The 23,434-nt window shown below is 38.7% G+C and overlaps 1 protein-coding gene across 1 annotated transcript in view; it reads right to left on the bottom strand.

Moving 5' to 3' along the window:
- The window catches only part of FAR1 (fatty acyl-CoA reductase 1), a 53,724-nt gene that overhangs the window by 19,717 nt on the left and 10,573 nt on the right, over nucleotides 1–23,434 (bottom strand). The window contains exons 2-4 of the mRNA XM_072421901.1: nucleotides 15,871–16,072; nucleotides 7,110–7,285; nucleotides 3,498–3,677 (exon numbers count right to left, since the gene is read on the bottom strand). Of these exons, the coding sequence (XP_072278002.1) occupies nucleotides 3,498–3,677; nucleotides 7,110–7,285; nucleotides 15,871–16,059 (545 nt within the window). The 5' untranslated portion in view covers nucleotides 16,060–16,072. The remainder of the gene's footprint in view (nucleotides 1–3,497; nucleotides 3,678–7,109; nucleotides 7,286–15,870; nucleotides 16,073–23,434) is intronic.

The raw sequence follows: 23,434 nt of genomic DNA on the forward strand, positions 1-23,434 counted from the left end.
TGCATATTCCACAGGATTATTTTTTTTTCTGCAAAATAACCCCTATAGCCGAACCTAGATCAGTGTTTCTTAACCAGGGATCTGTGGAACCCTGGGGTTCCTCCAGAGGTTGCTAGGGGTTCATTCATAGGTAGACATTCATTCCACTGACCACCCTGCTAATACACTGTGATCTGTGGATATAATAATTATAGTAGGGGTTCCCTGAAGAGGTTTATGGCTGATCATTCTTATGAATGAAATGTGATCATAAATTTTCAATCTAATATTATCAGTTCTTTTTTTATGAGACCCACAGTGGGTTTGTCAAAGGGTTAAAATCATGCTTTCCAGTATAACTATGCATAATTTAAGGTGTACAGTGTTCTATTCTCTTGCACATTACAAGGTCAAATGTAACAACTCAGTCTTTGTATTACATATCTATGGAAACAAGGAAAAAAAGTACAATCCATAAACCAATTCTGAGCAAGCACACCACCGCCCAGCCATCACACACCCATTCACACTTATCTGACACATGGCAGTATTTGCTCAGCAGGTAGTATAAAGGTCGAGTAAAATGTAAAAAGAGGGCTGGGTTAAAAGGAGGTAACAAGATATTTCAAACATTTAAGTCAAAAATGTTGCATTACAACTTTTATCAGAAGTCTTTAAGCTCTGCAAATAAGAAAAAGTAATTGTACATATGAAGAATGCAAGGCATGAAGGGTGTACCCGAGCTCATTACTTAAAACAACAATAAAGGGGTATGTTTATAAAGCAGGGAATCCATGGAGGGAATCTTCCAGGTCTATGTGTTTCAATGCCAGAAATTGATTCCCAACGATGTTGTGTGTAATACAGTGTTTTTTTTTTTTTTTTTATTTACACACTTTTTTACCATCTAATAAAATCCCACTTCCAATCACATCTACAAAATCTGTAAACTTGAAATCCCCGGTACTCAGCTATTTGAATGTGCACTGTCAGGCAATCCCATCTCATTGGCACTTGGCTTCTGATGTGAAAATATAAAATTGTGTTGTGCAGTGTTTATAAACACTGTTAAAATAGACTCAAAAATACAAAGCATAAGTGCTACATTTGTATCATCCTTGTTTCATTCATCTTCAGGAATAAGATATCATTTGTATGTGAAGCATGATAAAGCAATTCAACAAACAGAAAAAAAATGTTCGTTGTTGTTGTGTTCCTATTCACTCTTCCATTACCCTATTTATTAGTTTTCCTTAACCAGCCCTAATCAACTCCTCCATCCCTTTCTGCCATTACTTTCCTATTGATTTATTTTATTATTAGTTCTATTTTTCCAATGTTAATATTGCAATTTGTTTGTTGCAGACAATGAAAATGGAAAAAATCTTACTAAAAAGGACAATTCCAACAAATATAAGAACATTGCTGGGGATGCCTGGAATTTAGAGGCTGATTTATTAAAGCTCTCCAAGGCTAGAGAAGATACACTTTCATCAGTGAAGCTAGGTCATCCATCAAACCTGTAATGGATTTCTAGTAATTTGCTATTAGTTTGAATCCTGGACTAGATCCATTCCAGGTTTGCAGGATCACCCAGCTTCACTGATAATAGTTTATGGACTGCAGCCTGGAAGAGCTTTAATAAATTAGACCCCTAAAGGTCAGTTTTGTGCAGATTACTGTGCAGGGTCTCAATTATGTAAAGTGCCACATTATAACTCTAGAAGTGATGCAAGCGCTGGTCTGTGGTTGATTTATTTTTACATTAGAAATCATAAGCTGCAGGTTGAAAAGGACATATACTATAACAAAAAAAAATAATAATAAAAGAGCTTTTACAGCCATTTTAATACCAATACAAGGTTTATTTGAAAGGGCAGCTTTCCTTTTAATTTGTTTGACAAACAGCTTGCTACCCCTCTGATGTAGACACTGGCAAGTTTTGTATTTGACTACAGATATTAGACAGCTGTGGGTGATATAAACTGACCCCACTGCCCAAGTTTTAGCAGCTTATTTTTACACCCACGGCTACAAAGTAGGAAGGGATGAGTAACTATAGAAGGTTTGGCCTTGCCGTTTGATCTCCTCCCGTCAACAGTCCACGTATTAATTCCCTCTGGCATCATGAAAAGAAGCCAAAAAAGGCAAAGCATGCAATTACCTTGCTAAGTCACCTTTGTTCTAAGGTTGAGGTACTTGTAAAAGCCTTTATGGAAATATTATTATTATTATAAAAAAAAAAGCACCAGCTTTCATCTGGATATACACTGCTGTGAGAGAGGGTTGATATAATACTAAAACCTTTATGCACCATGTAAATTATGGCTTAAACATGTATTGCTGAGCGCGGGCTGCACTGTATCACATTGCCATTGACACAAGAACAGCAAAAGGTCATGGAGGCAGAACTGATAAAAGGCTGAGACTGTAAAACTGCCTAAACCACTTACTGGGATAGGTATAAAATAGAGTAGCAAATAAATAAAATGTCAATACCATAATCCCCACAAACACATGGAGAAGAATCAAAATTAAAAAGAGCAAAGAATCGTTCATCAATTTTTAATTTTAATTTGATAAAGTCACAACTCCATGTCTTGGGAATTCTTCCGAGACAGCCACCACTAACCATGCACTCATAGACAGATCACTAGATGAAAGGAAGGTGAAAATGTGCTTTACATTCCTCAGGAGAGCAGCAGCTATAAACTGCAAAATGGCAACATCTTTAAAGTCGTGACAGACAGATGGCTCTCATCGTCAAATGACCATACCACTCAAAGCTAAAAGCCTATCCTTGTGTAAGCGTGTACCATATATATTTATATAAGTAGATGTAAACCAGAAATGCATGACAGTTATTTGCTAAAGCACTGTGCAATAATGCCATTGCATTTATGTATTTGCACAATAATATCTGAAGTGATTTTGTCCTTGTTGTACAGCTAATCCCCTGCTTTCCCCCTACTGGCTAATCATGACTTCATGCATGCACTTCAGAAGCAGCAGCATGCAATTGCAAAAGTGTGAGTATAGCTGCCTAGTCTTCAGTAGGGAAACGCGACAGAATGATAATGCATGAAAGCTTTTTAGAGGAAGGCAGTATTCCCACATGGTAACAAGGTTGCTTGAACATGGACCTTTAGAGGGAAAGCTAAAGATTTAAAAAGACTGAACTTGAGTTTTATTATTCTAGAAGATTTTAGAGTGTGTGTGTCCCATAAATTTATATAATATAAAAATGTCTCCGTAGTGACAGATATAATCTCCACAAGCATTCTTCCATGAGTGAAGAGTTCTTGCAACTTTCAAACTTTAAATTTCTCCAGAGCTTTTCCTGTTTTACTGGATACTACATTATTGTTTCTATCATCTCCTACTAAACTCTTTGTAAGGATTAGGTAACCCAACCCCTGTGTAAAACCTAACCTTAATTTGTAAGACATAACAACAAAAAATATTTATTACAACTTCAAGACCAATAAAAATAATTAGGCATGATATTAGAAACATACCCTAATGATTCGATGAGTTTCTTTGGGTCCACAGGAGGGGGGTACACCATTTCTTCAATATGCTTTCGATTACAGTTGGCATATGCAGTTGATACGTGTATGAAAACTTCCAGTTTCTTCATCTTTTGTGCTAAGTGTAACAGCTGTTGTGTTGCTATAACATTCAACTGCATGGCATCCCTGAAAAAAAGATCAAAGGAGAAAAATATTAGGAAAGGCAATACAGCAAAGCAAACTGAACATTAAAACATTAGAGAATTTTCAGCCATCAAAGCTGAAAGTCAGAAAAGGCAAATATTGTCAAAAAAATTGTATTCCTAACAGAACCAAGGTGTGCTTATGTAACGTTTACGGATCTGTGCAGTGTCTGTATCTTTTTTTTTTTTTTCAGATTGTGTCCTGTAATAAAACCAGTCACTGTTGCTCTCTCTGCATGAAGTTGACTGGTCTTGTATCCATCCTCTCCAGTAGTTTTCCCAGGCACCAGGTAAGACCATCTAGTTCCTGGCCATAGCTCTGGGGTCACAATAAAAGGTCTGCTGTAGGCCTGCATGGGACCTGCTCTACAATATTAGCTTATATTGAACTGTCAAAATAATATTTTGGTTACAAAGATTTAGAAATGTTACCAGAACGAGAGGAGATGGCTTACATGTGCTATAGGAGAAGCTTTAGTAATCAGCAACCAAACCTGCAATTGCAATTTTACTGCACCATGCGGCTTGCATTTTATGGCCTATTCATAAAATGTAGGTTGCAACATGAAGCCTAAAGTTCTCCATGCCTAATGCTGCAGGGATTACTCTGTGATTGGCGAGGCTGTACAAGCAACACCCTACAAAAAAAAAATCTTGAAAAAATATAAAATTATCCCTGAAAATAAAATGCCCATTACTGACAACTAAAGTAAGATGGAAAATGTATTTAACTGCCTCAAACCGATGGGAGATTACAATAAATCAACAGTGATGATGCCTCTCTAATCTCTTTTCTATCTGTCACTCACACCATCTGCATTTGATTTTCCATTACTTGTATTTGTGGATCCTATTTATAGTATGGCATAATCCCTCGAACTATGAGATCCAAGCACTATAAATGTAAGAATTGAGGAATGCATGTGACCCTCAAAGCTATCTGTGGCCTACAAGCTAAAGCTTGTGACAGGGTAGGAAGGAATGATAATTTCTACAGGAAGGTATGATATTTACAGTTTCTCATGACAGCAAAATGTGGGGCTAATTTCATTAGCAAAATCAGGTAATAAATGTAAACTTTGACAATATGTACCAGTAACTCAAAAATACCTGATCTCTACTGGGCATATGTGAGATTTTAAATATTTACTTTCACGAAAAAAAATCGGACCTAAACTCAAAGTGAAGATATGATAAATTAACAGAACATATATAAATGTTAAATGTGCCTAAACAGCACCCTGTAACTTGTATTCCTCCAGCAAAATAGAAGAGCACTTAAACACATAACTCTTAAAGTCCCATTTTGTAAATGGGCGATTAGGCAGGTATTGCAGAAAGAAACAGGCAATGTCTATCATGCCATAACTATTCTTACCTGCCTGATCGCTGACCAGCTGCCATATGTGCAGCTCAGCATTTGTTGCCAGGAATATCTGGCAATCTCAGCTACCCTGGTGCATGCTAGAGATCAGGATATGGAAGGAAAGGAGGGAAAAGATGGTGGCACCCACAAAGAAGTGGGAACAGGTGAATAGCAATGAGTTTAGCTCTGATTGCAAAGTTTGCGATTAGACAGGTCTTTATTAGAGAAAGGCACAATTCATAGGCCTGCTCACCATCTTTTTTTTTTTTTTTAATAAAAATTTTTGTACTGTCTGCAAAAAAGGACCTGCTTGTTTAAATTTTTACATTTTCTTCTGCTTGAATGCTGGAACTTAGGTTAACAGATTGGGGAGTAGTGGGATCTCTGGCATGAAGAAGCAAAGTCCTTTCTCTACCAAGATGGTGACCTCTACTAAAAAAAAAACCCAGTGCATCACAAGGCACTGTAAAGTCAGCAACGGGAAAAAGATCACTAACAGAGAGCCCACAAGAATACTAGTGCCTAATCCCGGGATTCTAATACTGGAATTATCACATAACTAACTTGAAAAGAGTACTTTGCATTTGCCATCTGCAGTAATGCATTTTGCATTTGTAGCAAAAGAAAAGAATTCTCAATTCTCAACACAAAAAAACATTATGTTTACAAGCTCTGATTCACCAGAGTGTGTTTGGACTCTTTCCTATTTAAAGCAGGAAGTTTAAAAGCATATTCTTACGCCTCTGACACAGCAAGTGCATGTCTCCCTACGGCTTGTCAGGTACGAGTTATGGTTGGGCTTTTCCCTCTCTCGTGTGCCAGATTGCTCAGGAAAGCTAGGAGTGAAACAGTGTGCAGAGAACAGAATGGGTGGAGAGGCAGACAGCTGGAAGCTATCAAGGATGGTAAAAAGGCAGAAGATCAAATCTGGATTCAGATAAGAGCTTAGAAATGACAGGCGTTTATCTGGCTCCCCGCCTGTAATTTCAGAGATTGGAAGAGTGCACTTATCTGGAGCTAGATGTGCTTCTCTTTCCTGATCACAGCAAGGGAACACACATTGCAGAACTGCAGGATGGAATATATTTCTGAACTCCAGACACAAAATTTATGGAGATAACCCAACATGTATTGTCGTGATAGTGATCCTTTATTAAACTCCAGTCCTGTGTGGCTTCATACTCTGTGACGCAATGAAGTAGGTTTGGATGAGGCAGGTTCAGTTAATTATTATTTAATTTTTATCAATTCAGAGGAACTTATTAACAAACAATTACTTTTTTTTTTTTTAAACCAAGGCTCTTAATTTGAGATGGTGAATGTGGCAGTGAATCCAAAGACAATGGACACTTTGAAATGCTCTTCTGGTGAGAATTAGGCCCAGACATAGAGAGCAGCTAAAAGAAATTTGACTGCAGATCAAAGCCTGGATGCTGAAGACAAAGTCTCAGAAACGCAGAGTAATGTTAATGCAGGGTTTGTCTAAAATGCCAAAAGTTTGTTCATTTGTTCCCAGTAGGGCCAGACATATAGGCATGATCTGAACTGATGTCTCAAACAGGGCGCCATCTGAAAGCCAAGCGTTTGTCCCAGTCCCAGCTCTGTAATAGTAGCTCACTTGTGCAAGCAGAAGATAAAGAGAAGACTAAGAAGAGATAGTGAAGCCATTAGCTTTATTACTTAGCCTAATAGGAATTACAGCTCTACTAAGTTACAAATATTGAGCTAGTCTAAGTACAAGTTAAGCTTGGGTTTTAACACCTCACCAACTTAAAAGTGTACGCATAGCCATTAAACCCTGTTTTCTTCTTCCCAAAAGTTTTGGTTGTACGTATACTTTGAGGGTCAGAAGGAAAGAACTATCCCATGAGCAAACAAGTATGATTTATTTGAGCGTTCTCGATAAAATATTTTATGTTATCAATATTTCTGAAACACCAATGCTCTGCATTGTGTGTATATAAATGTTTAAATACTTTTTGTGTGTGTGTTTTTTCCATAACTAAATGCAGGTAAAAATTATGAACGTCAACAAAGAGCCTAACTCACCGAAGTGATTCATTGAAGCGGACTGTGGCTGCACAGTGGAACACGATATCAATGCATTCTATTAACATTTCTTGGTCTTCCTTCTTTAAGTCTAGTTCTGGCTGGGTTAGTTCACTGGTCACGGCAATCAGCTTCTCTGCACATTGCGGTTGCTCTTCTCTCACCCTGTCAAACAACTGCGAGCAAAAAAGAGAACATAAATTTACATACAGATTTGCCAACAATAATATAATTAATTAGGGGTGTTTACAGACATGGAAATTGCATTTATTTTTTTGCGGAAATTACGCAAGGATGGGTTTTCTTGTGTTGATGCCGTATTGCAAGCACCTATGGGTTATGAGTGGAAAACAGCCTAAAATGTAAAATGTGTTGTATATTTGTGGACTGATTATACCATACAATGTTTTGACGGATTAATAAGGAGATACATAAGAAAACTGGAGATAAAACATTGGAGAGATCAAAGTCTTCCACTGGTACAGGCAGGAGTGACGCTGGCTAGTCATCAGGCAATAATAAAGTCAATCGGGCTGCAGTTTCTGGCGCAGACCTGACATCACACAGCATAGGACATTCATATGAAGTGCACGTTTTATTCTTTTTAATAGGATAATAGATTCTTCGTCAGGTTTGTATTGCAGTCTGTCTTGCTGATATAGGCTTACCCTTTTTAGCCACAATATACAATAGGAAGTGAAAGGAAGTCTCCCCTTTATGCCAACAAAACAGGTTTCCCCTATTCAGAGATTGACCTTCCTAAATGTCATTAAAACAAGGGTTCCTATTGCAGGATTTGCATTCTATTCCACTACTGGCTGTAACTGAATATTAAGGTAACATACCGCTTGTTTCCACACTGTAGATTCTGAATGTGCTGTGTATTCCAAATGACACTTTAGCATAATGCTGGAGAATTTTCCCATGAGATTTGGAAACCTTGTTGTTCATTAAATCACATGTGCCTCGATGCAGAAGCTTGAGGTATATTTTTGCACAGGTGTTTTATCTTTCTAATTTAATGTCACAATTTGCCGGATATAATAAGCGGGTCTTGCATTTTAGCCCATCTCTCCATTATCCCCATAAATTACAGTAAAAAAAAATGATTTGCCAGAGATGAATTCACATCTTGCTGTTGGCTGACAACAATGGACTCTTAAGTGACTAAGTGGTGTCAGCCATCCCAAGATTTCTTTTGATAAACTACCTTGACCTAGTGACACCAATATTTTGGTCATTATGAAAGGATTATTCAGGGCTGCCCTAAAAGTTTTCTGTTTGCCTGTGCTCTATCCTCCTAAAAGTGTCAGAGTACCTAGACGATATCAGATGCTTGTGCCCCCCAATTAATTCCAAGAAAAATATTTTAAAGTTCCTACTAACTCTCCTATTTTAAGCAATATGGACATTATTCTATTAGCCTTTATCAGAGCCTCACACTCCTGGTTAAGACCTTTGAAATAACAGAGCAAGACGCAGGACAGATGTGAATTTCTGACATAATTTAACAAATAGATTAGGAAAAAAATGCTTTTACTGGTATATTTGCTTGCTTTTACAGACCAAAAGGTGTGTGTGTGTATTTAGCTATTTGTTAGAGTTCACATAATTTAAAAACATTTTGAATATTTTAATAAGTACAGTTTCTCTTTGAGAGAAAGTTTATTTCTTTTTGTTAAAGTTGTGGCTACAGCAAAACGATCCATCAATAAACATGCAAATGTGCAATTTGTAAAACATTTCTACGGAACTATGAGTGAAGCACCAGATAATCCAGTTCATCAATTTTTCCAGTCAGAGATTTGAAAGAATAAGGTCAAATAATGCGACAGCTAAAAGGACCCGAGCTTGCCACCCAAAAATCAGCTATACCAAAGAGGAAAGTCAAGGCATTAGATGTGATTTACTGCTGAAATATGCATCAGATCAGCAACAGTTACATTCCTCCTAGTTGTATGAACAGCAGAAGAAACCATGTCTGATTACAATTATGTGGAACAATAGAAGTCTTACCAGAAAAAGAGGAGAGCTCAATGTGGTTGACCCATTCTGAAAAGACTGGGGTCTCGTATTTTAATTGCCCCTTTACCTATATGGTTTGTATGTTCTCCTCATATATACATGGGTTTCATCCAGTGACTACAGTTTCCTCCCACATCCCAAAAATACACTGGTAAGTTAATTATCTTCGGCTGAAAAACTAGCATTAGACCATATTAGAGAGATTAGATCATGTTTGTCAACCGGGGTTCCACATGAGTTTCCCTGAGAAATAAGCAAGTTATGCCTCTCGGGTCAATTTAACTTTCACCAATGATCTGTAAGGGTGACATTCTTCCCACTGGCTAGCAATGTAGGAGGCATTTTTCCCAACTGACCATCACACTAATGTACTGTGAGCCATGGATATTATTATTGCCAGGGCTTCCCTAGGATCTGAAATTTTTCAAGGGCTCTTATATGATAGAAAGTTTGAGAAAGGCTGTATTATATTTGCAAGTTACATAAGGGACATAGCAGATTTTTTAAAGAGCGGACGTAAAAAAACATCATAAAAAATTCAATTAGTTCTTCCTATCCCACTCCCCACCGTGTTGGTGTTCCACAAAGGTAAGTCCTTGGACTAGTTCTGTTCTCTGTGTATACCTCATATTATCCTCCAGCTTACAATACAACCTGTATACAGATGACACACAAATCTACCTGTAAACCTCTAACTTGTCTCCCTCTTTCCTGGAAAGTTTCATGCTGCTCATTAAGCATCGCATCACAGCTGGATGGCCAGTACCTGAATAAAACTGAACCTATTGCCCCAAAAATCCTCTTCTTCATGTTTAACTTTTACTAAAATGATAACGTGCCCTATAGGTCTGCTGTCGTGGTGTCACCTTCATGTCACAACATCCAGAACATCTTTAGGTTCTTCTACCTGTGCAATACCTACAAAATACACCTTTTCTTGCCCCTGGAGACTTATAAACTCCTGGTAACCATCCTTATTATATCTTGCCTTGTCTACCATAACATCCTCTTTTCTGGTATTCCACCAACCAGATTTACTTCTACAGTCCAGGATACATGGCGCACCTAGACCTATCTATCCTAAACACCTTTATTCATTTGCTGCCTCTCTCTGCTGATCTCTACGCTGGCCTCCACTTCTCCTCAGAATCAAATTCAAGCTACCAAGATTTCCCTTACAGTCACTACAAAGTCTTTGTCCCACCTACATTTCTGACTGGATACACAGATACATCCATACATGCCCTTAACACTCTTCCAATGACGAACTAAGGGCTTCCATACTCATAACCTCTTCCCCTGCACGGCTCCAAGTCTTCTCCAGAGGTGTCTTTACTTTTTATTTTGACCAGTCCGTACTTCTCTGACCTATTGTGACCTATGTCAAAGTTTTTATTTTTCAGTTATACGGGTTTGGCCCTACAATTAAATTGTGAAAAATTGCTTGTGGGTTTTAGGATCAAAACTAAATGCACCCTAAACCAAGAAGGTCAAACCATTCAATGTGGCGTCACCTTTTTTGTAATAATTTTCTTTAAAATGAGAATTCAGTTCACTCAGCTTCAGCATTTGTTACCAATTCAAATTTACGTCTGGGGAAAAGGACATTTCCATTTCAATATTACAGCGTGCTGCAGTGCTGATCAGAAGCATGTAAACCAAGTGCAGCTAATTAACCAGGGAACTCTCCTTTCTGTAACACGGATATTTTTATATATCTCTAGGCACATGTTATGAGCTGCTAATGTAGGCCAAGCTAAGAAAAATTAATCCCACCTGGAGAGGCCAAGCAATACTGATGACAACCTAAAAGTTCAAAAAAAGTGAACAAAAGACAAAGCTAATTATTCCCAGACAATAGTCTGTAATCATTTTTATCTATGTGGGCCAAGTTACAAACTCATTAATTTGTACATAGTAAAAAGTCACCTCTGTACATTTTACCATCCTCAATCTGCCCGTCCCTCCCAATTATCAACATCCTAATTATTAAATAAAACCTGTTTTATTACATACATTATTTCACATCTAGTAGCACTATTACACTGTGTTTGGGATTATCTATGCAATTCAAGCATACCCTCCTATTATGTGATACTTCCCACACCTCCTAGATTGTAAGCTCTTCGGGGCAGGGTCCTTACTTTCTACTGTGTCATTGTCTGTATCTGTCTGTCATTTGCAACCCCATGTACAGCACAGCTTAATATGTTGAAGCTAAAAAAAATCCTGTTTAATAATATTAATAATACCATGACTGGTGGGAGGGACCAGCAGGGAGCTGTACAAGAACAGAGAGACTGAAATTAGTGTCAGGGAATAGAATATGAAAGTGAGGGCTGTGAAATTGGTGGGAGACTGATGGCAAGACTGGAGTTCAGAAAGTCATATGGCAGTAAAATCACCAAGACCATTGCAGCCTTTAAAAGTTGAGAGGTGATCCCCCAAACAGAACGGAATACAGCTCCTAATAAATGTCAGAATCTTAAACTATAAGCTATGACCCGAATTGTATCATAGACATGTTTTTGATGGGTGGTCACATCACATGTTGTAGCCATAGCCTTGTTTACCGGTGAAGGATATAGCACACTTTATCTATAATCTTATTGTGTATGTCACAATATAAGATCCTATAAACAATGCAGTTATTGTATGATAAAAAAAACTGACAAGTGAGTAAGAATATATAAGATATGAATATTAAAAAGCTACAGAAATGCTGCCAGCAATGTGTTATAAGGTATTGCTATTCTTTTATTGGCTCTTTTAACATTTTGGTATTCTATTCTTGGGTTTCAGGACAGTAACAATTATCTTATTTGGGTCCTCAGAATAAAAGCTAAAACTGGGGAGGGGAAATCCCATTTTAACATGAGCGATTCAGGCAGGTGGTTATTGCAGAAAAGAAGGCCAGGCAATGTGCCTTCTGCAATAACTGATCTTACCTGATTGATCGCCGCTATGCTGTCCAATATGGCTAAACTGAGCATGCGCAGCTCAACTATGGCTGCCAGAGAAACCCAGCAATCCCAGCTTTCATTGTGTGTGCTTAGAATGAATTAACTCCAGAGCAAAAGTCAACCTGGCACAGCCAATCAAGATGGTCAAAGAGGAGCAGAAAAAAAAATTAAAATTCAAGAAGAAAAGGAAGAGAAAGATGGGGGAGCCCTGCAATGTATCTGTGATAGGTTAGTAATCCCAAGTTTAATTCCACTTTAAGAATTCCTGTTTTTTAACAGTTTACTAGTACAGTGCATGTATGTTCAGGACTGTTGTTACTAAACATTACTGTTCCTTCCATAATTTTATTTTGTCTTAATTACAATTGGGAAAAGTTAGAACTTTCATTCAGTTCCCTATAGCTGTTTATTTCTTCCTTTGACTTTTGTAAATAGACATTCTGAACACCCCTAAACCTTATTATATTTTAAAAAATCAACTAAGCATTCACCTACAAAAGGTGACATTGTTTTAGTTATATGAAGCTTTAGCTGTAACAACTTGTATCAGATGAAGTATAAGCCATAAGGAATGAAAGTGATGTGGGTGCTATGTCAACTGCCATGACCGTCCAGTCGAGAATGTGACAGCAAAGGGTAAAGGGGAATTCACCATACACCCCTGCAGTGATCACAAGACAAGAATGAGAGCTGTATTCATGGCAAAGAGCACAGAACTGTATATTTACATGGAATATGTAAATAATTCTTAGCCCTGATTTACCACACATTATTATAATTCAGCTACAGTGGGGCAGATAAATGCCTATTACTACTTCCCTGTGCCTCTGGTAACCAGAACAAAACAATTTAACCATGGGAATACGTTGCTGCGTCATCTCATGAGAAATAGCAATACCACATTATGCAACATGCCAATTAAAAAATAAAGAGCCATATGCAAACGAATTTAAAGGGAAACTCTGGTCTTCCCTGTTCAGTTCCCATACCTGGACATCTTTAATCAGACAGAGGAACATATTCATTTACCTATGGGCCAAAAGAACGGGGACAAGCTGGGCAGCAAGGCATTAACTAGTTCAAATTAGGCTCAAACAAGGGTAAATAAAGGGTAATATTTATTATATATTTACATATGGTTGACATAAAAAACGGAATTTTACAGTCTTTTTTGTGAGGTTTGTTTATCTAATTGTACACACTTTTTATTGGTATTGTTGCAACATACTCAATGTCGCCAGCAGACAGTGTGGGACTGGATGTATCTTGCGGCCAATTTTCAACCATCAAACCAGCAATAAGGGTAAAGCTGGGAAAGAAAACTCTGATAATGACTTTTTCAACATTGCCCACAGCAACAAAAGTCAATAAGGGCTTGTTTGATATTCAGAACAAGCATGATAGATGTATAGTTGTCCAAAGCCTGGTAACTGGTTAACTCTTACATTTCAATATGGAGCTTTCCTAGCAGAAATCTGTCAACCATTGCCCACAAAAGGAACAACCAGTGACAATTCCCCAATTGTTCAGAAACAGCAGTGGTGCCAATCATCTGACAAATGTGCCCAAACAGACACAGGATGCCATTTGTTCTGGGCAGTAACTGAAACTCTCTAGATTTTTAATTACTGTTAACCTCCCTGGCGGTGATCCAGAGTGTGGCTCGGGGTTGATTTTCAGTACAAAAAGCAGTAACCCTGAGCCACGCTGGGGGTGCAATTGAAGCAGTAACCCTGAGCCACGCTCGGGGTGCAATTGAAGCAGTAACCCTGAGCCACGCTCGGGGTGCAATTGAGGGTTTACCTGGTCCCCACGAGTCTGCGGCGTGCTCCGGTGATGCCCACCTGGCATCTGTGTCCTCTTGGCAATGCCCTTCCAGCACCTGTGTCCCTAGCGTGTGAACGTTGGTGACGCAAGGCCAGGGGATGCAGATGCCGGGCGGGCATGCAAGTGTGTGATATGGCCGTGTTAGGGCCCTGGGGGGGGACCTGGCAGGAAATTTAAAATAACAAGCATTTTTTAAAGTCAAATGTACCGCTTTGACATTAAAAAATACTCAAAGAATCATACCACCAGGGAGGTTAATAAAGCTTGTCTCTTCTATATCTCTGATTATTATTATTACTAAACAGGATTTATATAGCGCCAACATATTACGCAGTGCTGTACATTAAATAGGGATTGCAAATGACAGACTAATACAGACAGTGATACAGGAGGAGAGGATCCTGCCCCGAAGAGCTTACAATCTAGTAGGTGGGAGAATTTCACACACAAATGTCACAGAAAGCCCACAAGCAGATGAAGTCAGTCTGTAACGTGTAAGATTACTTCCTGCTCACCTACTGATGTACCCTGTGTTACTAAAGATTCAGGGTGTGGGGCTGATCAGAGGTCTGGTCTGCATGCGTTTAAGGCTGATTTGAAATAAGAAGTTGTATGCATTGGGGCTGATCCTAGGTGTGAGTTACTAGCACTAGGGATAATCTGAGGACTGGGGTACAGGGGATTGATTGGGGATGATCTCATGTCTCAAAGTGAATGTATTGGGGCTAAACATGTTTTGTGTGCCAGTTAACCTATTTTTGCTCCAATAGCTGTACTTCTAATAACAAGCTGAACTTTTCATTTATTATGTAATAACATAGTTGTAAATACTTTGCAACAAAAAAATTTTAAGCTCCAAAAAATAGGTGGGGGGGGGGCGGTGGCAAACAATAGCATGACCATAAATCCCTATTCGTCTGTAAAGCAGTTGCAGGTGGACAGGGTTTATAAAGATGAGTAGAAAAGATAAGCAATTTTGGAACTCTGGAGGCAGTATCCAGGTGTACAACATCTGGAGGATGCCAGACACTGAAACTAAAATGTTAGCTCATGACATTGTGTAGGTACAAAATTGCCGCTACCAATTCAGCAGCAACGCCTTACAATTTTTGGCTCCTCTAAAGGAAATGTCAACCACAAGAATGATCAACAAATAAATATTATAAAAGGACTGTTTGTTTTTGGGAGTTCTACTTCAACATGCCATCAGCAGTACAAATGTGTGCAAACATTTTAAAAACTAAAACTACAGAAGCTATTGTTGACTGGCTTGCTAGCCATTTAATGAGTGTGAACATGACACTTAATGTACAAAAAGGTTGCTGACCCTGTAAGAGAATCCATCAGGGAATGTGCTACATCATCTCGTTTAGAACAAATGCAGCAGTTGGACAGAAATGGGAATGTTAGCAAACGTATGCTGCCTCTGGAGTCCCTAATATAAACGGTTAGCCTTTGTGACTGTGAAAGCTCTGCTGAAATCAACTGCATTTTCTGGCACAAACGGTTAAAACAAAGCACACTCACAAGGTGCAATTAACCATAATTCACTGGAAGTTTCCTAAAAACTTTCTTGGAAGTTATGGAAGATAATCTTCAACTTGCTTCCCATGAGAAGGCCAACACAGGAAGTGCATCGATATCTGTTCATTAGTCTTTCTGCCAGCTAATATAAGCCAGGGCTGAATTTATCCACCCAATAGCTATAGTCTCTTAGCTGTTACATGTTTCTACTGTAAAAAAATATTTTTATTTTCGAAGTGCAGGACAATTTGGTCCTAAATAAGCTAAGCCCTCCTTTAGAACTCAACTAATAATTCTTTTCTATACAACGTATTCCATCAATTGACATTAAAATTATATGTGCACGTCATATGAAGAAGTCATTTCCCCCATCGTCACGAAAAGAGTTGATCACGTCACAAAGTATTGATTTTATGACTCACCTTACAGCTCATCATTTCAGCAACGCGTTCCTGAGGCTCCTGACCTGCTTTCGGTCTGACTAGAACATAAACCGCTTTAATACCGGGACAAGACCTAAGCAGCTTCTCAAGGAGAACCTTGCCCATGAAGCCGGTAGCTCCTGTGATGAGGACATTCTTCCCTCTGTAGAATTCGGGAATGGATGTCATCTTGAATAAAGTCCTAGAACAAAAAGCAATGAAGAATGTGATTAATTAGATCAGAAAACACAGACCAGGTTATATGAAATAACAGACTTTCTGCATACGTGCCGGACACACCAATGTAATTACAAAACATGAACCTGTGCCTGTCTTTCCCAGTTTGTTGGTGAGGACAATCTGAAAAATAATTTCACTGACATGAGATCTAATCAATGTTACAGGTTTATTATAAAGTCAACTAGTCCCTGCAGCAGTCCCTCCCCAGAATAAACTGTTTATTTAATGGTGTTAGACTACGTACATAAGTCAGATGATTCTTGTTCAATAAACGCCTCACGGTTATTATCAGACGAGAATCTGGTGTGTGTACAGTGCTCGTTGGACATCATTCCTGGATCCATCTTGGCGGATCCACGATCGTTCGTAATACAAGTGAAGGGAAGAGAGCACATTGAGGTGCCACTACGACATTCTCCCCTCTCCATAGAGGAGAACAGTGCTGTATGTACAACGCTCATCTGGTCTTTTGTAGATGAAAAGGCTTGTGAAAGATCCTTTCCAGCGACAATTATTGAATGTGTGTACGTTGCCTTATTTTTGTAATTCCAACAAACAGATAAACATTTTACCATAATATCGATTTGTTGTTCTAGTACCCAAAGGATTTGTATTCTGCACAATCATTTACATACCTCTTCCACACACAATTACATTCCTTAATAGGCCAACTAGTAAATCAGTATCAAAACTGGGTATAACCTGACTGTCAGGAGTTCCACCTAACAACAGCTAAACATGGAAATAAAGTTTCACTTTAGCAGGGTTTTATTGCAGAAAGAAGCAGGCGATGTCCCTTCTGCAATAAAGTAGGTAGGCATTTTAACACTGAGGACACCTCTTCCTCTTCACCATTTACATCCTGAGCGAATGCAGAATGTCTGAGCATTCTTATAAAGAATAATTATACTTCAGTAGCACAATCCATACAAAGGAACTGAAAATATCTGCATAGCTCCTGCATTTGCCTCCATTAGATTGTAGCTCTACAATACAATGTATTAAAAATATTCATATGACGAGTGAAAGTATTTTAGTGTTACTCATGCACAAAGGTTTCATTTCAACCCGCTACACCAGGTATTTACAGAGCCTGCAGGAAAAGGAGGAGATACAGGAAATTCCTCAATTCCGTTCAACATGCCAAAAGCTATTTCATTTAAGAAGAAGCCCATCCAATGATGTCCACACCAAGAAGACCAATTAAATTCTACTTTATGACAAAGCCCATACAATCACAGGTAATCCATGGTTGCAGAATACATATACAAATGTACAGTGAATTTTATATGGACATGTTTACTTCCAACCAATCAAAAACCAAAAGGTAGTTTTGGTTAAATCTCCACTTTAATGGATGGATGTTAAGCTCATATAGGGCCATCCCAGAGATATTTTTACATTAAACCACTTAATATCAGTACCAGGACCAGTCAGATAAATCAATAGACATGACAGCTACTTCAACTAGTAAAAGTAAGATAAGAAGACAGGCTTATCAGAGTAAACTACAATCTATTGATTAGCACAAGCAAATAGGCCTGGATAGTGGGTACCCATGTGAAAGCAGGAAGCCATAAAACACTGATTAAGTAAAACACTCCATAAAATACTTCCACTGATAGCAGGCATGAATTAGTCAGTGCAAACAAGGAATTGGCAAGATACCAGAGAGGATGTAAGGACAGGGTATGGCACACAATACATAATCCATCCGCTGGTAGAAAGCATGAAATAGTCAGTGCACAGAGGGACTTGGCAAAAGCAGGGAGAAAGGATGAGAGTATGGAGTATGGCACCCGCTGGTACCACAACAAATGCAAATTTAATCCCATCTATGAATTTTCCAGTAGATGGAGTGTTCAGATCACCCTGAAAAAGGGCGACTTTGTCTTCAAGCAAGACTTCAAGTGCAGAATATTTACGCAGCTCCAATACAGTTAATTCAGTTGCAGAAAAAAAGTAATGAAGTGATGAAATAAAAGTAATAATATGAAAAGCAGAAAATATTCTTATTCTGTAATAATAAAAGTGTCTGAAACTGCAGCAAAGTCTTTGCAAAGCAACATATAAAGTTATATTGCTTGGTCAGGCAAGGTCATTGCTGCAGAAAAAGACAGACTATGTCCCTTCTACATTAATATGTCTTAGCTGCCTGATCGCCATGGGTTTCTGGTGACAAAGATGAGCTGTAAATGTGTACAGGGATGAAACAGGGATAGGAGAGTAGCGCAGGTTTAGTCCTGCTTTAAGTTTGAAATCATTAAAGAGTGCCTAAACTTAAAATTTTTACTTTACATAAAAAGGGGAGACAACCCTTTTATGTAAAGAAAAAAATACACACACACAGAAATTTTACAAAAACAAAAAAGGGTGCAGCACCGTCTAGGCGATCGAGAATGAAGGGAATGAATGAACGGGATACCTACGTCACGCATCCCGGGAGACTCTTTGGTGCTGCGCAGAAGGAGCCCTTTCATCAAAAGGGAAAAAAGAAAGCCAATTTCATGTATGCGCAGTGGGATCGGCAAGTTTTTTTCCCCAACTACGTCTTCCGATCTCGCACCTGGGTTGAGTGAGGTAGTAAAACGAACCCAGAAGAAGAGGGGAAGATGGCGGCGCCTGGAGCACCGGCCCAAAGACGGATAGCGAGGCGACGCAGAACCCGATGGAAGAGACCTCCAGACCAATCGACTGCCCTGCAGGATTGAAGGTGTTTTTGTTTTTTTTTGTTTTGGCCGTTTTTGAGTTTAGTTCCTCATTAAGGTGTCATCAGGCAATGAAAAATAGAAACCTATAAACCAAACACATAACTGATCCTGAATCCCACCATACATACATTTATTTGTTAAGGTTTTAGATCATAAGTACCTGAAGATTTGCAAAGGAGCAAACATTTTTAGATTAACCGAAAATGAAAACAAAGCTTCTGGACAATCAAAAGGAGAAGTGCCAAAAGAATGTTCTGGATAGCACTAATTCCAAAACCATATCACATGATGCAGAAAGATGTAATATTGTTCAGTCTGTATTAGGAAGGCGCTTATAAAACAAACCGCACCCTTCCACAAGACTAGACAGCTTTACAACAAAACCCTGCATGAGAAAGCTCTGACGGAAGAAACCTTTTCCTGACAGACTCCTTGTCCTTTCTAGCCTGAAGGAGAGATTCAGCTTGTGCCCAGGCACTACTACACAGCAATACTTTAAAAGGGAATTATTGCTCCATTTTATTTATTTATTTATTTTTTCAGTTACCTTTACATGGACTAGGTAATGTGTTATTGAGCTTTAATGCTAACAAACAGGATATGACCACCATATAATTCAAGGACCCCCCCTCCTCTATCTGTCACCAGAGGACACCAACAACTAAACAATCAGCACAAAGACCGAATAAACAACCAGATCTGTTGCATACAAATGCATGCAGTGCCATCTTTTCTTTCTTTTCTTTGTTGCCTGTGTAAATGTGCAGTAAGGCATGCGTTATAGTGTTCTGCATTATGGCAAACCGTTCATCCTAATGCACCAAAAACATGGCATAAAACAGGACATTGGGGTGCTACTCACAACATTAGGCTGGGTGAAAAGAAGAAGGTGTAGGCAGGTGGGGGCCCCTTGTATTGTGACCCAATCATTGGGTGGCTACTGAGGAGTGCTGGGTGGTTCAGCCGGCTAAAAGGAGCTGGGGAGAACACTGCTTGCCCGGCACATACAGCCAAGGTACACTGACATGTCTGGTCACAATGTTCATTTTAGATTGAGTTACCACAACACATAAAAGTAAAGAAACCCTTAGAGTCACTTTAAACACCAATACAGGTTTCAGCTGGATTTGTAATATGCTATAAAAGATAAGAGGAAACGCAACGTCCTAATATTGACCCGCGGTGGCTCAGTGGTTAGCTCTCTATCCTTTGCAGCGGCCAGTTCCCAGGTTCGAATCTTGGCTAGCATACTATCTGCATGGAGTTTGCAGGTTTCTCCCGTGTATGCGTGGGTTTCGCCAGGGTACTCCGGTTTTGTGCCACATTCCAAAAACGCAGTTGATTACAAATGCAGTTAGGTTAATTAGCTTTCCCCCCAAATTGACCTTAGACTGTATTAATGGCATATGACTATGGCAGGGACATTAGATTGTGAGCTATGGACTTGTACAGCGCTGTGTAATATGTTGGTGCTATATAAATACTGTGTAGTAATAATATTAATTGACAGAGTTATATCTCCCTACAGGTAACGTCTTATATTGACACCATTACTCCCTGCTGGTTTGCCACATGACAAATTATCTCAGTTTTATACATAAACCAAGTTACACTTTAGCAAACGGAACCACAAGAAGTGAACACAAAGCTGATAAAGCTATGAAAATCAATTCATTCATAACAGCATTCTTCCTCTCCCCTGCGCACCACCAGCACTTTTCAGTAACCACCCAACTATTTTTGGGTTGTTACAAAAAAGTTACGTCACAATACAGGGGCCACTACCCACCTACTTCTTCCCACACAGCCTAAAAAACTTTCTGCAGAGAATAATGCATAAAATTATAAGTGTTATCCACAAGAGGAAAAAATACATCCATCCTCATCAAGAAAGTGATTCTATTCAATACAAGGACACAAAAAAATCTACTTTGTCCCAATGACTTCTGAATATACTTTTGTATGTTCTCTCCTTAAATGACCTGAAAATGTTTACCTTCGAGGCTATGCCTAATCCACAAGACAAAGGGCAACATTTCAAAGACTTTGGAGAAAACTGGCATCATTAAAATATAAAACATATACAGTATAAGAAAAAATACCGTGGTTGTTTCTGACCTAATGTCTTCCCCACCCTCCCTAAACTATGTTTTTCTGCTTTGTAAAACATTTATGTTGTGTTTTAGTTAAATATGATGTTTCCTCTTTGGACTAGTTCAGTTTTTCCTTTAATGTAACATTTTGAATTATCACTATGGTAATTTTTGTATTACTTTTTTTCAAAGGTTCATTAAAGTGTAAAAACATGACTGTGGGTTTCACAATGTATGCAGAGAGAACGTGACGTTTGTTAAGCATAGAGAGATGGTCATGCTTTTTATTTTCCTGTATAGACCCAACATCCTTTCCTACTCTCTCCTCTCGCTAAAGCTCCATACAGAATCTTCAACTTTGTTCCATGAGACAATCTGGGTGACGATCTCGAGTGAAAAAAACAAGTGTCAGTACACAATGCCCTGCATCAATCCACCATGCTGGATCACTAAACAAATGACTTACATTTGACCTCCTACCTCCCACTACTACCTCTAGAATACACGAGAACAGAGCAGTGTTGGTGCTGCGATTGTTCATAAAACAGTTAACCAAAAATATCCCTAATGTTGAAAATGTCCATGAAGACCCAGCCTAAAATGGATACATCTACTGTGTGTATAACATTATAAAGAATTGTTGATCTTAACCACATCTGACAATGAAAAAAATAAGCATTCAACGTGCAGTACAATTATTATTCCTGACAGTCCACCATTGTAATAGGATTCTCACAAAAGCAGTAATGTTTGAATCTGTACAAACACAGATAGGGCTGCAGCTAACCAGCATTGAATTCAAATGTGCCACCACTGCCAAGCACTGGGCCCGCGCGCCTTGGTTTATGCACAGAATTTCAGGCGGTGATGGAACCAGAAACAAAAACATGGCAAAGTCAGCAAGAATTACATTAATGTTACATCCACAGTGTACAAGAGAGAGCGACAAAGCAGCAGAACTGCCTGAATACTCTATCTAACATTGCCAAAGAGGAACTAGGAGCTTTCCCAAGAGCAGAAGAGTTAAAGCAAAGCTACCCTAGAAGAAGAACTATTACACATTTAGAGGAACAAAATAACCTTAATCCTGATAACCATAAAATAATTTATTTCTTAAAACATGACTTTTAAAAAAAAACTAAGACATATACGACGTGAAAATGGTACAGAGAAGGTTTGTTTTAATGAATACAAAAACCGGGTGATTTTGCAACATTAGGTTATGTATACGAATAAAAGAGGAACACAGAAGTGACAATGTCATTGCTCAATTAGGACCCCCACGTCACTGCAACAAATATAGTACTAAACAAGCATTTCTCAAACTTTTTAACATAGGGGAAACCATGAAATAACTTTCATGTCTTCAGGGATCCCCTCCTATATTTACTATAGCCACAGCTCACAGTACAGGGTCAGTGGGACAGTGCTGGCCATTGGGAACCATTTTGGGAACCAGTGCTGGCCATTGGGAACCATTTTTCATCTAAAAAGTACTAACTGCTCATTGATCAAGAAACCCCTAGCAAAAACTGGAGAAATTCTGGGTTCAAGAAGCACTGAAAAGCAATAAGGCATTGGTTGTAAATCCTAGGACAATCTACCACCTGAATCTCACCAACATAAAATCTCAGTCCCTTACATACTACGAGGAACCATTAATGCATAAGAAAATACAGAATTGGGTTGGGTACCGCAAATAAAAATAAAACTTGGCAGCCTGGATGGCTAACTGGCTAGCACTTTTGTCTGTGCATTGTTAGGTCCCAGCCAGGACTATCTACATGGAGGTTGTATGCTCTTGTTGATTTCCTCCCTCATCCCAAAAACACGCAGTTAGGTTAATTGGCTTCCCTTCAAAATTGGCAATAGACTGTATTCCTGATATATCTGACTATGGTCGGGACATTAGATTATAAACCTCTTTGAGGGGCAGTTAGTGACATGACGATGGATTTGGAAACCACTGCATAATATGTCGGCGCCATATGAATGCAAGTAAATGAACTTTATCTAGGATCTGCAGCCTGCCTATGTTATCTGCCATACTTTTTGTTGTTTACTTGCCTCTTCCAGATGCATAATGTCTCTAATAATGCAAAAACTTTATTTAAAAATTAGAGGTTGCTATTCACGTCTTTGCTACTTGCCTAGTAAAAAAATTATTATTAATATTACAGGTAGTCCCAAAGGACATCCAACATACAGACCACTCCTAGATGTGAACAGGAGGGAGGGGGCGTTCCCAAGACTTGCAGAGGAAATCGTTTGCTGTTCTGCAACCTTTTGTAACTCTTTAATGACCAAGACAAACTCTGCAGTTGTTTCTTTTTGCATAGTTAATAAAGAAGTTAATGAATGTCTAGGCTTCATAAGGTTTTTTTGTTTTGTTTTTTTGCTTTGTTTGTGATTAACTCACTGCATTTAAAAAAAATGTACCCGTTTTGATTTACATACACATTCAATTTAAAAACAAACCTACAGTCCCTATCTCGTATGTTACCCAGGGACTACCTGTAT

Source organism: Pyxicephalus adspersus, chromosome 9 (assembly GCF_032062135.1).
Source record: "Pyxicephalus adspersus chromosome 9, UCB_Pads_2.0, whole genome shotgun sequence".
Classification (NCBI taxonomy): domain Eukaryota; kingdom Metazoa; phylum Chordata; class Amphibia; order Anura; family Pyxicephalidae; genus Pyxicephalus; species Pyxicephalus adspersus.